Raw genomic sequence first — 19,904 nt, 5'->3', positions numbered from 1 at the left:
AGGAATTTATGTATTTTTCTTTAGATTTAGCTTACACCTTTTCAGTGGTAGTTAACGCTAGAATAGATATTTCCTTTTTCCCAGAAGACTTAAAATGCAAGGGTACTATTTACCAATTTGTGTTAACAGTTAACTTGTGGTAATGCACATTAATGTTCAGTAAATAGGCCCTATGGAGAATCACAGGCCTTGTGTCATATAATGTGAGTTAAATTGCTTTAACCAGTTAACTCATGTTAGTAAATAGAGCCTTAAATTTCCAGCTGAGGCAACAAAAGTCAGTCAAGGTTACAAGGGATTTGAATCCTGGCTTTTGAGGATGTTGATGTGTTGTAGTAATCGCTGGGCAGCAAATCCATTTGGTTAAGCAAGACTGAAGAAAGCGTCCGACCTTCTTCCAGTATATCAGGATCCTAAAGGACCAGTGCAGTCCATATCCTATCCTATCACTAAGAACAAAGACTCACCTATTCTAATCTATGTCTTTAACTTTCTGGATTGCAGCGGACCTCAAAAGTCAGATCAGTGATCTCCAGGAGGCCAAAGAAAGTGCAGTTTTGGAGTTAGCAAAAGCCAACGAAGAAATTTCCCAACAAAAAACTAATGTGGCAAAACTAAAAGCTGAATATTCTCGGAAATTAGAAGACTCCAAAGAAGAGGTCAATCTCCTTCAGGAAAAGGTAGAGAGCTCAGAGTTGGTCACTTTGATCATCATTACATAAGCTTGACTTGAAGGTAAAAAATGGTCATTCCAGCAGGAGACAGTGAAGGTGACCTGAGGGGCTCAGTTCCTTTATTGTATCAATTGAAACTCAAGACGTACATGTTTCGGCCAGAAGCTTGCTTCAGGAATCTCAATGATGTTTATGTAAAGAAAAATGGAAAATATCACCTATGGTTTTTGAATCACGGGTAAACGTTATCGAAAGGAGTGTAACAACTACTGTTCACAGGCTGAATCACGTGTGTAGGCAGTGGTGTTGCGAGGGTGAGAGGTGCCCTTCGCCCTCCTCCACCCTTCCCTCCCCCGTATCTCTAGATGTTCACCGCCGTAACAGCTTCAACGAGCTCCTCGTGACCCGGCGGCTCTCCCTCTGTCGTCACTTCCTATGCGTGGCACCTGGAAGTGACGTCAACGAGAGAGCTGATGCGGTTGCGAGGAACACGTTGAAATTGTTGCTCACAGTGAACAACTAGGAAGGAAGGGAAAGGGGCGCACACATGGTGAGGGGAGGAGGGGGCAGAGCGCAGGAGAAGTTCCGGTGCCCCCACCAACAAGGCGCCTGGGGCGGACATAAGAACATAAGCAGTGCCTCCGCTGGGTCAGACCAGAGGTCCATCGTGCCCAGCAGTCCGCACACGCGGTGGCCCAACAGGTCCAGGACCTGGACTGTAATCCTCTATCTATACCCCTCTATCCCCTTTTCCAGTAGGAAATTGTCCAATCCTTTCTTGAACCCCAGTACCGTACTCTGCCCTATTACGTCCTCTGGAAGCGCATTCCAGGTGTCCACCACACGTTGGGTAAAGAAGAACTTCCTAGCATTTGTTCTGAATCTGTCCCCTTTCAACTTTTCCGAGTGCCCTCTTGTTCTTTTATTATTCGAAAGTTTGAAGAATCTGTCCCTCTCTACTCTCTCTATGCCTTTCATGATCTTGTAAGTCTCTATCATATCCCCTCTAAGTCTCCTCTTCTCCAGGGAAAAGAGACCCAGTTTCTCCAATCTCTCAGCTTATGAAAGGTTTTCCATCCCTTTTATCAGACGTGTCGCTCTCCTCTGAACCCTCTCGAGTAATGCCATATCCTTCTTAAGGTACGGCGACCAATATTGGACGCAGTACTCCAGATGAGGACGCACCATCGCCCGATACAACGACAGGATAACTTCTTTCGTTCTGGTTGTAATACCCTTCTTGATTATGCCTAGCATTCTATTTGCCTTCTTAGCGGCCGCTGCGCACTGTGCCGTCGGCTTCATTGTCATGTCCACCATTACCCCCAAGTCCCTTTCTTGGGTACTCTCCTTCAGTAATATCCCTCCCATCGTATAGCTGCACCTCGGGTTTCTGCTTCCCACATGTAGTACTTTACATTTCTCAACGTTGAACTTCATCTGCCATCTTGTCACCCATTCCCCTAGTTTGTTCAAGTCTCTTTGCAATTCTTCGCAGTCCTCTTTAGTCCGAGCTCCACTAAATAGTTTGGTGTCGTCCGCAAATTTTATTATCTCACACTTCGTCCCTGTTTCTAGATCATTTATGAATATATTAAATAGCAACGGCCCAAGCACCGAGCCCTGCGGGACACCACTCGTGACCCTCCTCCAGTCCGAATAGTGGCCCTTCACTCCCACCCTCTGTTTCCTACCCGCCAACCAGTTTCTGATCCATCTATGTACATCTCCCTCCACCCCATGGTTCTTCAGTTTCCGAAGTAGGCGTTCGTGGGGTACTTTGTCAAAGGCTTTTTGGAAGTCTAGATATATGATGTCTATGGGGTCACCTCTGTCCATCCGTTTGTTAATTCCTTCGAAGAAGTGCAATAAGTTAGTTAGGCACGATCTCCCCTTGCTGAAACCATGTTGACTGGTTGTCAGAAGTTTGTTTCTTTCAAAATGTTCGTCAATGTTGTCTTTTATGAGTGCTTCCACCATTTTCCCTGGAACCGAGGTCAGACTCACCGGTCTGTAGTTGCCTGGGTCACCTCTTGATCCCTTTTTAAAGATGGGCGTAACATTGGCTATCTTCCAGTCCTCTGGGATCACGCCTGTTTTCAGGGATAGATTGCAAATTTGCTGCAGTAGTTCCGCTATCTCCTCCTTTAGTTCCTTCAGAACCCTTGGATGGATTCCATCCGGACCCGGGGATTTGTCAGTTTTTAGTTTTTCTATCTGCCTGCGTACGTCTTTCAGGCTCACTTCCATGGATGTTAATTTTTCTGCTTGATCTCCCTTGAAGATTTGCTCAGGTTCCGGTATGTTGGATGTGTCTTCATTTGTAAATACAGACGAAAAGAACATGTTAAGTCTTTCTACTACTTCTTTCTCTTCCTTCACCACTCCCTTCCTGTCTCCATCGTCCAGCGGTCCCACCTCCTCCCTGGCTGGTTGCTTCCCTTTCACATATCTAAAGAACGGTTTGAAATTTCGAGCTTCCCTGGCTAGCCTCTCTTCATACTCTCTTTTGGCTTTTCGAACCACACGGTGACATTCTTTTTGATACTTCCTGTGCTCTTTCCAGTTGTCCTCAGTTTTGTCCTTTTTCCATTTCCTGAATGAATATTTCTTATTGCCTATCGCTTCCTTCACTATTTTAGTCATCCATACCGGGTCTTTTGTTCGACTCTTTTTGCACCCCTTTCTGAATCTGGGGATGTACAGATTTTGCGCCTCGCTCACCGTGTCCTTGAGAAAAGACCAGGTATGTTCTACCGTTTGCCATTTCTTGGAAGTGTTCCTAATTTTCTTCCTTACCATTTCCCTCATTGCTTCATAGTTTCCTTTCCTGAAGTTGAAAGTTGTCACTATGGTTCTATTTCCTTTCGGTATTCCTACTTCGACCTTGAACTTGATCATATTATGATCGCTGTTTCCCAATGGTCCTACTATTTCCACTTCCTTTGCAGGTCCCTTTAACCCATTTAGGATTAGATCCAGAATGGCATTTCCTCTCGTCGGTTCTCTTACAAGCTGCTCCATGAAGCAATCTTGTATAGCCTCTAGGAATTCTGTCTCCCTAGCGCATTTTGAGCTTCCAAGACTCCAGTCTATCCCAGGATAGTTGAAGTCTCCCATAATAACCGTGTTACCGCTTTTGCATTCACGCTTCATCTCGTCTTCCATTTCTTCATCTATATCTCTGGTTTGCCCGGGTGGACGATAGTATAGACCCATCTTTATGTCTGGCCCTTTCCTTCCCTGTATTTTAACCCATAGCGATTCCAGGTTGTTGGTCGTCTCTGCTTTGTCCATTTTTGTTGATTGTATGCTTTCTTTTATGTATAGGGCTATTCCACCTCCTTTCTGTCCTGACCTGTCCTGGCGATAGAGCTTGTACCCTGGCAGTGCTGTATCCCATTTGTTTTCTTCATTCCACCACGTTTCAGAGACTCCAATGATGTCTATGTCTTCTGCATTGGCCATGGATTCCAATTCCCCCATTTTGTTTCTTAGGCTCCTTGCATTAGTATATATGCAATTTAGATCCTGGTATTTTCTTGTCTTCATTTCCTTTCCTTGTGCTTCGGTCTTTAGTTTATTCTCTTGTGCTACAATACTGCTAACCTCCTCCTCTGTATTAGTCATCTCCTGTAATTTGACCATTGTTTCTTCCCAGCCTTTTTTCCCTTTAGTATCTTCATGGGATACCTTCTTCCGAATCGTCGACGCTTGGTCGACTGTCGGCTTTCCCCTTCTTCTTAGTTTAAAGCCTGTTCTATTCCTCTCCTGACGTTGTTTGCTAGAAGTCTAGTTCCCGCCGCGCTCAGGTGCAGTCCATCTCTCCTGTAGAGCTTACTCTTGCCCCAGAACGTTGTCCAGTTCCTCATGAAGTGGAATCCTTCTTCCTCACACCATTTCCTCATCCACGCATTTATTGATTGTAGTTCCTCCTGTCTTTTCACATCTGCCCTCGGTACCGGTAGGATCTCTGAAAACGCTATCTTCTGAGTCCTCATCTTCAGCTTCCTTCCCAGAATCTTGAACTGTTCAATCAGCGTGCTTCTTCTGTAGTCTCTCCTGCTGATATCATTCGTCCCAATGTGGATCAATACTGTGGTCTCTTCTGTCTCCGCTCTGTCCAGGATCTTTCCAATTTTGTCTACGATGTCCTTGGCTCTTGCTCCTGGGAGGCAGGTCACCAGTCGATCCTCTCTTCCTCCTGCTACGTGGCTGTCCACATGCCTCAGGATCGAGTCTCCCACTAGGATCGCTGACTTTCCCTTCTTTACTTTTCGCTTCAGTCTCAGGTCAATGTCCTTGGAGTACTTTGCTGCTTCTTCTTCTATGTCTTCGATGTGCTTCGCTGTTTCTTCTTCTAGGCATCGACCAGCCATTTTCTCCCCCTCGTGTGATGCTCCTCTGTGGGCGTCCTCTTTGAGGTCATCTGCTTCTTCTTCTCCCTTCCCTTACTACACCACTGTACGTGTCGAGTCTCAATTTGCCCCAGGTACATTAAATGCAGTGTGAGCCCACCAGGATAGACAGGGAGAAATGCTTGAGTACCTGGATGTAAACTGCTTTGAGTGTGGTTGTATACAAATCCCTTTCCCTGATGTCCCGAGTACCTGGCAGAAGACCAAAGAGTAGCAACATTCCAGAGCTGAGATTGTGATGTCATAATGCCTCATTCCACCAATGCCTAAGAGCCAACCTCATCAGTGAGGTCACAATGGCTTGATTTGTCCTGTACTTGGCTCACTTAAGAACATAAGAATTGCCATACTGGGACAGACCAAAGGTCCATCAAGCCCAGTATCCTGTTTCCAACAGTGGCCATCCAGCTCCCAAGAACCTGGGAGAACCCCAAACAGTAGCAACATTCCAGAGCTGAGATTGTGATGTCATAATGCCTCATTCCACCAATGCCTAAGAGCTAACCTCAGGAGTGATGTCACAATGGCTTCATTGTCTTATACTTGGCCTACATAAGAATATACTGTATGAGCTGCCATACTGGGACAGACCGAAGGTCCATCAAGCCCAGTATCCTGTTTCCATCAGTGGCCAACCCAGGTCCCAAGTACCAGGCAGAACCCCAAAGAGTAGCAACATTGCAGAGCTGAGATTGTGATGTCATAATGCCTCATTCCACCAATGCCTAAGAGCCAACCTCATCAGTGATGTCACAATGGCTTCATTGTCCTAGACTTGGCTCATTTCTGCTATTGTATCAAAGAAGAGTGTGACGCAGTGGCTAGAGCTACAACCGCAACATCCTGAGGTTGTGGGTTCAAATCCCTGCTGCTCCTTGTGACCCTGGGCAAGTCATTTAATCCCCCCATTGCCCCAGGTACATTAGATAGATTGTGAGCCCACCAGGACAGACATGGGAAAATGCTTGAGTACCTCAATATATTCATGTAAACCGTTCTGAGCTAAGAATGACATCGAAAATTGAATAAATAAATAGTGTGAACAGTTTCAGCCTCTGATAACCAGAGCTGATGCTGTGATGTCACAATGCCTCATTCCACCAATAAGAGCCAACGTCATCAGTGATGTCACAATGGCTTCATTGTCCTAGACTTGGCTCACTTTTGCTACATTTCAATTTCTAGTGTGACGCAGTGGTTAAAGCTACAGCCTCAGCCCCCTGAGGTTATGGGTTCAAACCCCTGTTGCTCCTTGTGACCTTGGGCAAGTCACTTAATCCCCCCATTACCCCAGGTTACATTAGATAGAGTGTGACAGACAGAGAAAAATGCTTGAGTCCCTGAATATATTCATGCAAACCGTTCTGAGCTCCCCTGGGAGAACGTTAGAAAAAAATTGAATAGATGAATTTTTAAAAAAAAAGTTTTCTTGAGCTGCTGAACTCTCATCAAGTTCTACTTTGCTTCTTCTCTCAGTGTGTACTGCAAGGGGGATTACACACGCCCAGACTCATGAGAACGTCACTCTAGCATTGGGCCAACTTCACTGGTTGAATAGACTTGAACATTATAGCATTGGTTGTTAAGATGCTTCATGGGTTTTGCTAAGTTGTGCTAAAGAAATTAGCTTGCTCTAACGACCGGATTCTGCAAACGGTGCAAATGCCGATTGTGCGTCATTTGCAGAATCACGACTGCTGTTAAACATAGGCGTCTAGTGACGCCTACGGTCATTTCTGACGCAATACACGTCTTCTTCAACCATAGAGGTGATTACGGTGTCCTCTTTTGGAGGCATCTACGGCTACCTACATTTGTTAAATTGACATTTTAATTGGTTTTAAGTGGTTCAGCGAATGACCATGGCCTACCACCGCCTGACCTAAGGTGCTGTTTAGAGAATTGGGTCATTATGACGTCACAATCTCAGCTCTTGTTCCCAGAGACTGAAACGCTTCACACCAAGGGGGGGAAAGTGATGCGTGTGGGCTGCTGTTAAGATGTGTTAACGTCTCCCTTACCCTGGTTGACGCAGTGATGACCCTTGTCTGGCGCTGTGTATCGGAGCAATTGTGGGCTCTGCATCAAGCCATCATAAGCAATAAGAATGATTTTCGTCTCTGCAGTGTCACAGCTGACCCAGGGAGTGAAGGACCTGCCAGGGGATCCCGGAGCTTACTGGCTGGCCCAAGTGTTTGGCATTGTAGAATGAACACACCAAGGGGACATTTCTCAAAAATGTGCGGTAGGCGTGGATTCTATAACAGCAAATGCTCACGGAATTGGTATTATAGAATACTAGCCCAAGTCTGCGTCTGGGAGCCTAGTTTTTGTCCTGAGGGCTTACTGTACGCCAGCCAAATGGCTGTGTAAATGCTATTACCAAAAGCAAAGCCGATGTCACAATACAACACAAAGGATTTTATTGAAAGTTCCTGCCTTCCTCAGGGGACAGACCAAAGAGATAACAGGGATCTCTACGTAGTCTTGAAAAAGGCCTTTAGGAACGTCCCGACAGCCAAACCTCTAAAGAAACTTGTCAAGGATCTCTCAGTGACTACCTGAAATGCGTAGAGATCCCACTGCCATATCCTGTTATCAGGTGTGTTATCCTTGGTTTGACATTTTTCAAGACCACATTTTTTGATGTATACTAATGATTTCCTTATGGATAGGAATTATGGTCCTCTACTGTAGATGTTTTTCATATATTTTGTTCGTGTCCCCTGACTTGTATTGTGACATTGGCTTTGCCTTTCTTTGCTTTTGCTTCTCACTGTGTTGGGCAAAGGAAGACTCTGCTTTTTCTGTCGTAAATGCTAATACCTGTATGGAGGCAGTTAGGTATGTAAATACACACACATACGTGTAACTGTCGGGCACATACCTGAGCCACCCGTGTCCCCTTGCAGTTGTGTGCTCTGGAATTTCTACATCTGGGGGCAGTTACACTGACACTACTAATTACAGCCAATTAGCACCAATTAGCATAAAAGCATAAGCATAGCTAAACTGGGTCACAATGGTCCATCTAGCCCAGGATCCCATTTCCACAGTGGCCAATCCAGGTCACAAGTACATGCCAGAAACCCAAAGATTAGCAAGATTCCAGAACTCCAAATAGTAGCAGCATTCCATGCAGAATCTCAAACAAAAACAAGATTCCAAATAGAATCTCAGAGTAGCAGCTTTCCATGCAGAATTCCCCAAAAGTAGCAAGATTCCAGAACCTCAAATAGTAGCAGCATTCCATGCAGAATCTCAAACAAAAACAAGATTCCAAATAGAATCTCAGAGTTCCAGGGCAAATAGTGGCTTCCCCCGTATATGAACATAAGAACAGCCATCCTGGGTCAGACCAATGGTCCATCTAGCCCAGTATCCCGTCTTCACGGAGGCCAATCCAGGTCACAAGTACCTGGCAGAAACCCAAATAGTACAACTCCAGAATCTCAAAGAGTAGCAGCATTCCATGCGGAATCCCCCCAAAATAGCAAGATTCCAGAACACCAAATAGTAGCAGCATTCCATGCGGAATCTCCAAAGAGTAACAAGATTCCAGAACCCCAAATAGTAGCAGCATTCCATGCGGAATCTCCAAAGAGTAGCAAGATTCCGGAACCCCATATAGTAGCAGCATTCCATGCGTAATTCCCCAAAGAGTAGCAAGATTCCAGGCAGAATCTCAAACAAAAACAAGATTCCAAATAGAATCTCAGAGTAGCAACATTGCATGCTACTGATTCCAGGGCAAATAGTGGCTTCCCCCGTATATGAACATAAGAACAGCTATCCTGGGTAAGACCAATGGCCATCTAGCCCCATATCCTGTCTTCACAGAGGCCAATCCAGGTGGTCACAAGTTCCTGGCAGAAGATTCCGGAACCTCAAATAATAGCAGCATTCCATGCGGAATCCCCAAAGAGTCGCAACATTCCAGAACCCCAAAGAGTAGCAGCATTCCATGCGGAATCGCCACAGTAGCATCTTTCCATGCTACCGATCCAGGGCAAGCAGTGGCTTCCCCAGTGTCTGACTTTTTCTTGCAGGAACTTGTCCAAACTTTTTGTAAACCCAGCTATGCTAACCGCTGTTACCACATCCTCTAGCAACGAGTTCCAGAGCTTAGCTATTCTTTGAGTGAAAAAATATTTCCATCTATTTGTTTTCAAAGTATTTCCATGTAACTTAATTGCTAATTAAAGTTATGCGCATTACTGACCCTATTTTTTATATTGCAACTTTGCTAGTTGCAAAGTTGGGGGTACAAATGTATAGAATTAGGGGCAAGTGGACAGACTATAAATCTATAAAGACCTAGAACAACTCCTATTGCCCACCACTTATGAGGTATTCAGGAAACGCCTCAAAACTCACCTATTCCTGAAATACCTAGACAGCTGACCCACTTCCCTCCTTCCCCTCTCTTGCCCTTTCTCCCCATTGTTCCCACATCCCTTAAGTTAACTCAACTTGTACGTCAACTCAACTTGTACCCCACTAATCTTCTGTAAACCGCATAGAACTTAACGATATTGCGGTATATAAACTGTTATTATTATTATTCAATGTCACAATGTAGAGCGCTATATACATGATAAGTCGTAGTAAGAGATGCCAACTGCAATTGAACTAAAGCTGAAAATTGCCAGGACCCATCAAATACATTTCCTTTCCAGAAATCCCAATATCTTCCTGTCTAAATTTTGTGGACTTGCATGCATGTTTGTGTATGTTTGGCATGGAAGTGGGTGGCTTTTACCAGAGGTCTTTGCATATATGACATTTCTGTCCTTTTGGAAGATTGGCAGGATTGAAAGCAGGTTCAGCTCCCTAAAGACGCCTGATCCAGGGCTGAGCAAAGAGATCAGTCATCTGAGGAGCCAGTCCAGGCAGCTGCGAGAGGTGAATCACCAGCTGAACGAGAAAAACCACCGGCTGAAAGAGGAGCTGTGGGATCTAAGGAGGCAGTGGGAGCGTCTCGTGAGGAGGCCAGCGGACAGGCAGAATGGTAAAGTCAGCTCTGTGTCATGTGGAAAGGGCTGGAAACCATCTTAACAGGGTAGGATTGAGCGGGAAACCACGTTAAGGGATAGGGTCGATACCTCTCATCTGATCGATTAGCTAATGAAAGTTCTTAGTCAGAACTAAGCAACGGGGAAGAAAATTCATTTTCAAACCCGCAGGAGTCCTAAGTAAATGTCCAAAACGTTATGACTCCCCTAAATATCTGGCAATCTTTAAACTTGAATATCAATTGCATTCAACATCTAAACAAAAATATGCTCAGAGACTCGGAGACTGTACCCGGAGAATACCCCCCCCCCCCCCTATACAGCCTCTCCATCCATGGGGAGTATTCTCCGAGTCTTATCATTTTCATAACATAATGAAAGTTCTTGTAGCTGACACTGTCGCATTGGTGATCTGAGCAAATGCGGAATATAAGGAGACAGGGCGGGATTAAGGCCTTGGAAAACTAGGTCAATCTAAGTCAAGAGAGAATGGTAAGACATTGGAGACACAGAAACATGATGGCAGATAAAGGCCAAATGGCCCATCCAGTCTGCCCACCTACAGTAACCATTATCTCTTTCTCTCTCTGAGAGATCCCACGTGCCTATCCCAGGACCTCATAGAAACATGATGGCAGATAAAGGCCAAATGGCCCAAATAGAGAGTTTATAAACTATACTATAGTAAAGTCCCCCAATGGGAAAATAACAAATATAGTATTACCTAAATATTCCCATATATAGAGAGTACCAGGGATATTATTATTTATTTTCTGTATAACCTACAAATTATACAGGTATTCAAGCATTTTTCCCTATCTGTCCCGGTGGGCTCACACTCTATCTAATGTACCTGGGGCACTGGGGGATTAAGTGACTTGCCCAGGGTCACAAGGAGCAGTGTGGAATTTGAACCCACATCCCCAGGGTGCCGGGGCTATAGCTCTAACCACTGCACCACACACTCCTTAGGGTCAGAGTAAGGTTGTCAGCCAGAATTTTAATTAAGGGATGTAGATGGCTAACAGAATCTTTAAATCAGAAATATAATATGATCGCATCTCTAGCACCAAACTGCAGAGCCTTCAGGAGGGAAATAAAATCCAGGTTGTTCAAGAAATGTGTCAAGACAAACTCCTAATGCAACCAATTATCCTCACTCCATCACCAGACTCCAAATGTTACAACCAATAGCTTCCCTGTAATCTTCTAGAAATGACCAGAATCTCTTCCTTTTGTAATCCGCCTAGAACTGCAAGTATTGGCGTAATATAATGCTCCTCTCTCCTCTTTATGGCTGGCTCCAGCCCCTCACCAGGCCCCAGAATCCACCTCTCCCCTCACAGCCATCTTGCCTTCGTTCTGCCTACAAAGCCATTTACCCAGTTCGTCTCTCTAAAGCAGTCCAGAGAAGCTGCAGGGACCAGTTCTAAGTATGGCGGTAGGTTTCTGAGTTAGAGTACGAGTGAAATCAATCCACCCCAATGGGCCACATAGTGGCTTCTCCTGCTCCGGGGATTTTGGGCAGGCACTGAAGCCTTTTCAAATTTAGAGTCAAAGTAAGTTATAAATTCAGGCATGTTTTGGTAGATTCAAACCCCAGAAAGCTTACAATCTAAGCACCTGATTTAGTAATATATATTAATGTTTCCTCTGAAGGCCCTGACTGCACTTCCCTGAGGCAGGAATACTCATTTGCAGCAATTGTGCTGTCTTGTCTGTTGATAAGGGAAGGGACCAATCGAGACAAAAAAATTAGCATGTTTTTAGGGTTGGGGATTCAGTGAAGACCATGGTCTCACGCCACTGGTGAAAAAATATAAAAACTTCAAACATTCGACTGCTTAGTAATTTTTGAGAAATCAAGCATGAAGTTCAGAATGGATATGGGGAGGTTTGTGCTACCTGCAAACCCTGGACTAGTCAGTAAGGAAGACTCCCAACTACACACTGCCATAGTCAGTCATGAAATGACCACTGCAAACATAAATGATACAAGCTGAGCGTAAAAATAGGACTTCATGGCTGTCCCTATAGCTTCAGATGGTCTTCTGAAGAGATCCTCTTTCTAGTGGGTAGCCTAGGGAGAAAGGCCAAAGGCTGTAAATGAATGAGGATCTATGGACCCACAAATCTACATTTGCTTATAGCTTAATATAGAGTGAATCTGGCTTCTTTTGTCCTAACTGAGTAAATTTCTCATAGGTGATAACAGAGAAGCATTCCATCGGACTGATCTTGGCAAGACAGAATTATCTACCAAGGACCAACACAGGTAAAATCATTGGTAAAGGATGTGAACTTTGGAGAATCGTATTTGCTGGCCAGGCATTCACTCCGCCAACCCATTAGATCGGGGGGCTTGCAATGGCGTGATTTTCAGTCCAAAATAGAATAAAAGTTATGGGGTTGATATTCAAATGGGTTTAATTGGGCAGGAGATGGAGCCATGTAGCAACCATACATTTCGATAGGATGTCTAAGTCTGAGTTTGGACGTTTTGAGAAACGCGTCCAAAAGTCCAGTAGAGAAAATGACCATTTTAGAAACAGCAAAACACTTTTTCTTTTCAAAAATGACCGTTTCTAGTTGTGTCTATCTTTTTGACCATTTTTGAACCTACCCCCCCAAAACAAGCAAACTTTGTCCAAACGAAAAACGCATTCAAATAAGCCATTGCGAAGTACAGGTAGTCAGCATTCTTAGCAAACTGGCCAGAGACAGCACATCAGAGCAGAGGGGCCCTCTAGGGGGTACTGCAGTGAACATCACATTAAAACGTCCCAGGTATACATCACCCAATAACCTGCTTCTGTTGTATGGTGAGCCCTCCAAAACTTAACTACCTGTACACCACCACAATAGCCCTTATGCCTGCAGGTGTCTTCTTTAGGTAGGTACCGTAGGTTTTGGAGGACTCACCCTACAACAGAAGCTTATGGTGAGATGTGACCCCCTAGAGGGCCCTTCTGCTCTGCTCAGATGTGTCTGTGTAGCCAGCTGAAGCGGTCATACAGGCTGGAATGTACTGGTTTTATTTCACATCTTTGGGTGGTGGAAGGAGTTGTGACCACTGGGGAATTAAGGGAGAGGGGGGGTCAGTTTAGGCACTTTTTTGGGTCCCTATTTATGTTTAAAACAGGTCCAGCTCCAAACATCTAAATGGTGCCCTGAATGTTTTGTTAAGTGTTTGATTATCCCTGCAAAAGTCCAGGTTCCAAGCCTGCCCAAAACACACCTTCAACATGCCCCCTTGGAATTTAGACGAAAAGGGGACAAGCAGCTTATAAAAACATCTAAAATATGGGTTTGGAAAATTGTGATTTGGATGTTTTAGCAAGAAAAACGTCCAAATACCACTTTACGCCGTAGTTTTACATTTTTCTCTTCTCGTTTAAAATGAGCCCTATAGTCTGCTAACCAGTTGGGAATAGATAAGGTTAGCACAGCTGAAAGGCTGACTTTATCTTATCTACCAAGTTAATGGTTGTTGTGTGGTTAGCTTCTGGAATATTCAGTACTGGAGGTTGGACCTGCTCCAGCACTGAACATCTGGGCAACTTGCAAGCCCTAGAATATCAAGAAGGTCATTCTGTTACTCCTACTTATCTTTGGCAGCATTTCCACATATAAAAAAGCTGGTTTCTATACCGCAGTCCAGCACCAACATTCAATGTAGTTTACAAACAAAACCTTCCAGTAAAAATGCATAAAATAACAATTCTTCAAACACAAACAAATGCATCGATACTATGACTATAGACCTGCCACAGCTGAACCCCCCACCAGTCACAAAAATTGTAACCCACTGAGCAAAAACAAGGTTAGGTAAGTTTTATCATTATTTCTAGTCTGGTTTTATTCAAAGCGGATTGCGAAAGGAAACATACCCCAATAATGAACAAAGACTGTCTTTCTTTAAGACCCAGACATCCTACCAAATGCTGTACTTCAGATACCTTCCTGACAACTATGTAAGTTATTACACAACACTGAATATTTAGATCAATGCTGTCTTGTTAAAATGTTTATTTTATTTTTATTTTTCCTCTAACTCTACTTTTCACTTCTCTATTACCCTCCAGGTACTTTAGTTAGATTGTGAGCCTTCGGGACAGTAAGGGAATTTTTCAAGTACCTTTCTTATTTCTAATCTTAATGTATATTTTCTGTAAACCGCTTAGAACCTAACGGATGTAGCGGTATATAAGAAATAAATAACATAACATAACAAAACAAATGCTTTTTTAATGTTCGCTTAAATTCCTGCAGGTCTTTCAACTGCCGTAAATACACAGGTAATTTGTTCCACTCCACAGGCCCTACGCAGGAAAACACGCTTTTGTCTTATTTATTTATACGTTTTCAAATTACATATTCAAGATTAACTTGTACAGAAAGCAGATTCAAGACATAGGATATAAAAATATAAAGATCAATTCTTGCTAAGACAATAACAAATTATTTTTTTTATTTAAATCTAGCTCAAGTCCTCCATTAGGATCCAAAATGTAAATTACAGCATGAAAAAAAGAAAATGACATCTTATAAGAAAATATGATTAGCCAACTGGGACAAGGGCACGTTCCTTCTCCAGATGAGATAGCAACAGTTGGAAAGGCTCAAAGAAAACAAATTTCTGTATGTGATAATAAATTATGCACTTGCATGGCTGGTGAAGAAAAAAGCTAGTCCCAAACCGCTCTGAGCTCCCCTGGGAGAACGGTATAGAAAATTGAATAAATCAATAAATAAGAGCAAAAATTCTCTTTAAGTTTATTTAAGAGTTCATATACTGCCCAATCAGCCTTCTAGGCGGTGCACAATGTCATAAAAACATGTATTGACTAAAAAAACATATTTAGGGAAACAGCACATCATTAAAAACAATAAGTTATTACAGAAACAAAAGGGGAAAGGGCTAGAACTATAATGATCAAAGAGAGGGAAGAAAACAAAATAAAATAAAACTATGTAGCCCTGAAAAGGACATTTAGGTCTCAAAAGCGTCAAGGAAAAGAATTGATTCTTCCTGTAAATGGGACAGAATATTATTCCAAAGAGATGGAGCGTTGACAGAGAAAATGGTGTTGATATACTTCAGAGAGGCCTTTGTGTGTCCCGTGCTAAGTCTGGGAACATTTGTACAGTGGTGCCTGGCATAACGAACGCCTCACACAACGAACGCTGCACACAACGAACTTCATGTCTTGATTCACACAACGAACTTCGTTTCACACAACGAACTTCACACAACGAACTTCGTTTCACACAACGAACTTCGTTTCACACAATGAACTTCGTTTCACACAACGAAGTCGCCCGAGCTGCCGATGTATTGCATCCTTCCGCGCAGGCACTGCACTTAACTGCCCTCTCTCACTGTATACAGTCGTCCTTTTAAGATAAACTCAATATTTTTTATATATCATGGCTTCTAAAAAAAGCAGGAAGGTGATTTTTGTTGAAATGAAACGGGAAATAATTAGAAGGAGTAAATGTGGGGTAAAACAGTGTGACCTCATCAAAGAGTTTGGCCTCAGCAAGACCACCATTTTCACCATTTTGACAAATTTATCTTTTTTTATGTCATCTTAGCATATTTTATGCTGCAGAACGAATTATTTTTTTTAACATGTATTGTTATGGGAAAACGCGTTTCACATAACGAACTTTTTGCATAACAAACTTGCTCCTGGAACCAATTAAGTTCGTTGTGTGAGGCACCACTGTATCTTAAAACCCCAAAATTCTTTTTGTTTATTTTTATAGAACATTCTCAACAACGACGTTTTGTCTGGAGCCAGAGCTCCAGTCAAAAGTAACGTAGCTGAAGTAGCTACTTCCCTATCTGAAATGTCCAATAACGTTGATATGTTCATAGGTTCCTGAAAACTCGCTTTCCGGGGACGGAACAATCAACTTGCCTGTGTGGAAGATCTTAATTGTCTCGCTGGAACATGAAGCGCTAGTCAGTCCCATAAATACCTAAGCGCCATGAGATCAAGACTCAAATAAATCATCAAGAGTAATTTGTATTTCACTCGAAACTCCATAGTCATTGCAATATAGCGTCTACTAACATGCTTGACTTTTTCAATCCCATACAGCATCCATACGAAGTGTAGAGATAATGGCTATAAGAGTTTGGAAGGGCCACTTTCATTTGTGAAAGTTTTGTGTCCTTTATTTATTTAGTTAGTTGAATTTCTAGCCCGTTCTCCCAGAACAGCCCAGAACGGGTTAGTGGAAGGTTTAGCAACAAGGTTACAACTTCATATACATCAGATAAACGGAACAACTAATCAAAAGGATGAAGAGCAGGAGTAGAAATTCCTATGTACATGTTTTGGGTACCGAGCACGATAGCATGGCCAACGATGGGCAACAAGGATGCAAATTCACATAGAAGATACTCAGAACAACAGATTCAAGGGAAGAACCGCAGCAGAGGGATAATTCTTATGAACTGTATGGACGGATGAATCCAAGATTTGGGGGCTGAGCACAGCAGTATGGCAACCAATAGGCCCTATAAGTAAAGCAGCTAGAATTACAATACCTTCGAAGTATAGGACTCAACAGGTCTTTGAGTTGTTATGGAACGTCAAAAAGTTGTCCTCCATTCTCAAGGTCGATGGGAGTTTTTTTTTATAGATGTGCTGCAAGTACCAAGAATATTTCTGAACGCAAAGGCTCTAACCAAAATTCTGTCCCGATCTTATCAGTCTAGCTGGTTCATAACATCAAACCCTGGGCCTTTCTATCTGGAGTAACACCACTACCTTACGTTGTACCAACTGCTTAACAGGCAACCGGTATAATTCTGCAAGAACCTGGCAAGCACTCTCCTCTTTCCTCAAAGCAGCAATTTATTTATTTATTCAGATTTCTATACCATTCTTCCCAGGGAGCTCAGAACGGTTTACATGAATTTATTCAGCTACTCAAGCATTTTTCATTGTCTGTCCCAGTGGGCTCACAATTTATCTAATATACCTGGGGCAATGGGGGGGATTAAGTGACTTACCCAGGGTCACAGGGAGCAGCATTGGATTTGAACCCACAACCTCAGGGTGCTGAGGCTGTAACTTTAACCACTGCAAAATATAAATAAATTGGAGAAATAAATGATAATAAACAATTCACCAATTAAATAATATATCAAATAAAGTAAATTGGATCTTGTATTATTTGACTGAATAAAATACAATAAAGTTTATATTGAAATTAGAGTGCTCAGTGTAATATCTCATTCAAAACCAGCAGGTTTATAGAATTAAGATGTACTGTAACTGCATCATTGCACTCGCCTGCCTACCAACCCTTCAAAAACTTATTAAATCTAAACTGATCAAGTTGACTTGTATAGCATTGAAAAAAGTACTTAGATGAAAACAATCAACAGATAGAGTCCATTATCCTAGGATATGTCTTCTCAAGATGAAAATAGAGGTATGTACTTGAGGGAGTCCAGAGAAGAGCAACTAAACTAATAAGGGGTATGGAAAACCTCTCGTATACTGACAGATTGAAAAAGCTGGGGCTGTTCTCCCTGGAAAAGCGGAGACTTAGAGGAGACATGATAGAAACCTTCAAGATCCTGAAGGGTATAGAAAAGGTAGACAGGGACAGATTTTTCAGATTATGGGGAACCACAAGTACAAGGGGGCACTCGCAGAAATTAAAAGGGGACAGGTTTAGAACAAACGCCAGGAAGTTCTTTTTCACCCAGAGGGTGATGGATACATGGAATGCGCTTCCAGAGGCTGTGATAGGCCGGAGCACGTTACAAGGCTTCAAAGAAGGTTTGGATAGGTTCCTAGAGGACAAAGGGATTGAGGGGTACAGATAGGAGTAGAGGTAGGTCATAGGGATAGTCAGGGACCACTGCTCAGGCAATGGGCCGGATGGGCCGCCGCGGGAGCGGACCGCTGGGCGAGATGGACCTCTGGTCTGCCTCAGCGAAGGCAACTTCTTAGGTTCTTATTCTCTTCAATTGTAAGCAGGAGCTGACGTTCGTAGAATGAGCTGTTCCATTTTCATGTAGCTGGTTTTCAAACTATAAAGAAGTGAGTCCCCAAAACAAAACCAAAAAACTGCTCAAACTCATTTAACAAAAATCACCATGTGATCAAAGTTCCTCATTGTGAAAGGATAAAAATGTCCAACATGTCCCTATGACCTACCTCTACTCCTATCTGTACCCTTCAATCCCTTTGTCCTCTAGGAACCTATCCAAACCTTCTTTGAAGCCTTGTAACGTGCTCCGGCCTATCACAGCCTCCGGAAGCGCGTTCCATGTATCCACCACCCTCTGGGTGAAAAAGAACTTCCTGGCGTTTGTTCTAAACCTGTCCCCTTTTAATTTCTAGGAGTGCCCCCTTGTACTTGTGGTTCCCCATAATCTGAAAAATCTGTCCCTGTCTACCTTTTCTATACCCTTCAGGATCTTGAAGGTTTCTATCATGTCTCCTCTAAGTCTCCGCTTTTCCAGGGAGAACAGCCCCAGCTTTTTCAGTCTGTCAGTATACGAGAGGTTTTCCATACCCCTTATTAGTTTAGTTGCTCTTCTCTGGACTCCCTCAAGTACATACCTCTATTTTCATCTTGAGAAGACATATCCTAGGATAATGGACTCTATCTGTTGATTGTTTTCATCTAAGTACTTTTTTCAATGCTATACAAGTCAACTTGATCAGTTTAGATTTAATAAGTTTTTGAAGGGTTGGTAGGCAGGCGAGTGCAATGATGCAGTTACAGTACATCTTAATTCTATAAACCTGCTGGTTTTGAATGAGATATTACACTGAGCACTCTAATTTCAATATAAACTTTATTGTATTTTATTCAGTCAAATAATACAAGATCCAATTTACTTTATTTGATATTTAACCACTGCGCCACACTCTTCTCTTAGCCGCTGCATTCTGGACTATCTCCAATCTCCTTACACCTCAAATCAAAATCGATCCACTAAGTCAAAGGCCACAGAAGACCTAAGGCATTCATGTCACTGCTGTTAAAGGGGATTCCATCCCTGGCTTCCTGTTAAAAAAAAATCTAATCATGGCCAATGTTGACATTGTAGAAATTGGTGTAAAGCTGGTGGGATCTGACAAGTCCAACCCTTTTTTTGTACCGACACCACTACCGATTCAGCAGTAACGGAGCGCACGTCTCGCCAATGAACAACGTTCTTTAACCACCCTATTTTATTTTAATTAATTATTTATTTATATAAAAATTTCTTATATGCCGCCCATCTACAATCAGTAGAGTATCATCAGAATATTTGCTTTAATTGGGTCTACTAGAGAATATGCTAAGTCAGCGTCTCGCAAACTGTTTGTAGTCACGGTACACTAAACTCGGGACCGCAGCTGCAGGGCATCCGGAAATGTGTGGACGTCGATGGCCACACCTTCAAAAAGATATAAAAAGGATGGAATCGGTCCAGAGGAAAGCTAAAATGGTGCTTGGTCTTCATCATAAGGTGTATAGGGACAGACTTAAAGATCTCAATCTGTATACTTTGGGGGAAAGGCAGGAGAGGGGAGATATGAAAGAGATGTTTAAATACCTATGAGATGTAAATGCACATGAGTCGAGTCTCGTTCATTTGAAAGGAAGCTCTGGAACGAGAGGGCAGAGGATGAAGTGAAGAGGTGACAGGCTCAGGAGTAATCTGAAGCAATAGTTTGTTACGGAAAGGGTGGTAGATACGTGGAACAGTCTCCCGGAAGAGGTGGTGGAGACAGAGACTGTGTCTGAATTCAAGAAAGCCTGGGATAGGC

The 19,904-nt window shown here is 43.0% G+C and overlaps 1 protein-coding gene across 4 annotated transcripts in view; it reads left to right on the top strand.

Moving 5' to 3' along the window:
- The window catches only part of LOC117363173, a 96,904-nt gene that overhangs the window by 50,156 nt on the left and 26,844 nt on the right, over positions 1–19,904 (top strand). For 2 of the 4 annotated variants that reach the window (XM_033950542.1, XM_033950541.1), the window contains exons 5-8: positions 505–680; positions 9,896–10,103; positions 12,313–12,382; positions 14,031–14,081. In XM_033950542.1, coding sequence (XP_033806433.1) covers positions 505–680; positions 9,896–10,103; positions 12,313–12,382; positions 14,031–14,081 — 505 coding nt within the window. The remainder of the gene's footprint in view (positions 1–504; positions 681–9,895; positions 10,104–12,312; positions 12,383–14,030; positions 14,082–19,904) is intronic. The other 2 variants (XM_033950544.1, XM_033950543.1) reach the window with 2 other exon arrangements.

Source organism: Geotrypetes seraphini, chromosome 6, assembly GCF_902459505.1.
Source record: "Geotrypetes seraphini chromosome 6, aGeoSer1.1, whole genome shotgun sequence".
Taxonomy (NCBI): Eukaryota; Metazoa; Chordata; class Amphibia; order Gymnophiona; family Dermophiidae; genus Geotrypetes; species Geotrypetes seraphini.
Note: the sequence above shows the minus strand (reverse complement) of the source record. Positions and strands in the feature narration are given on the sequence as shown.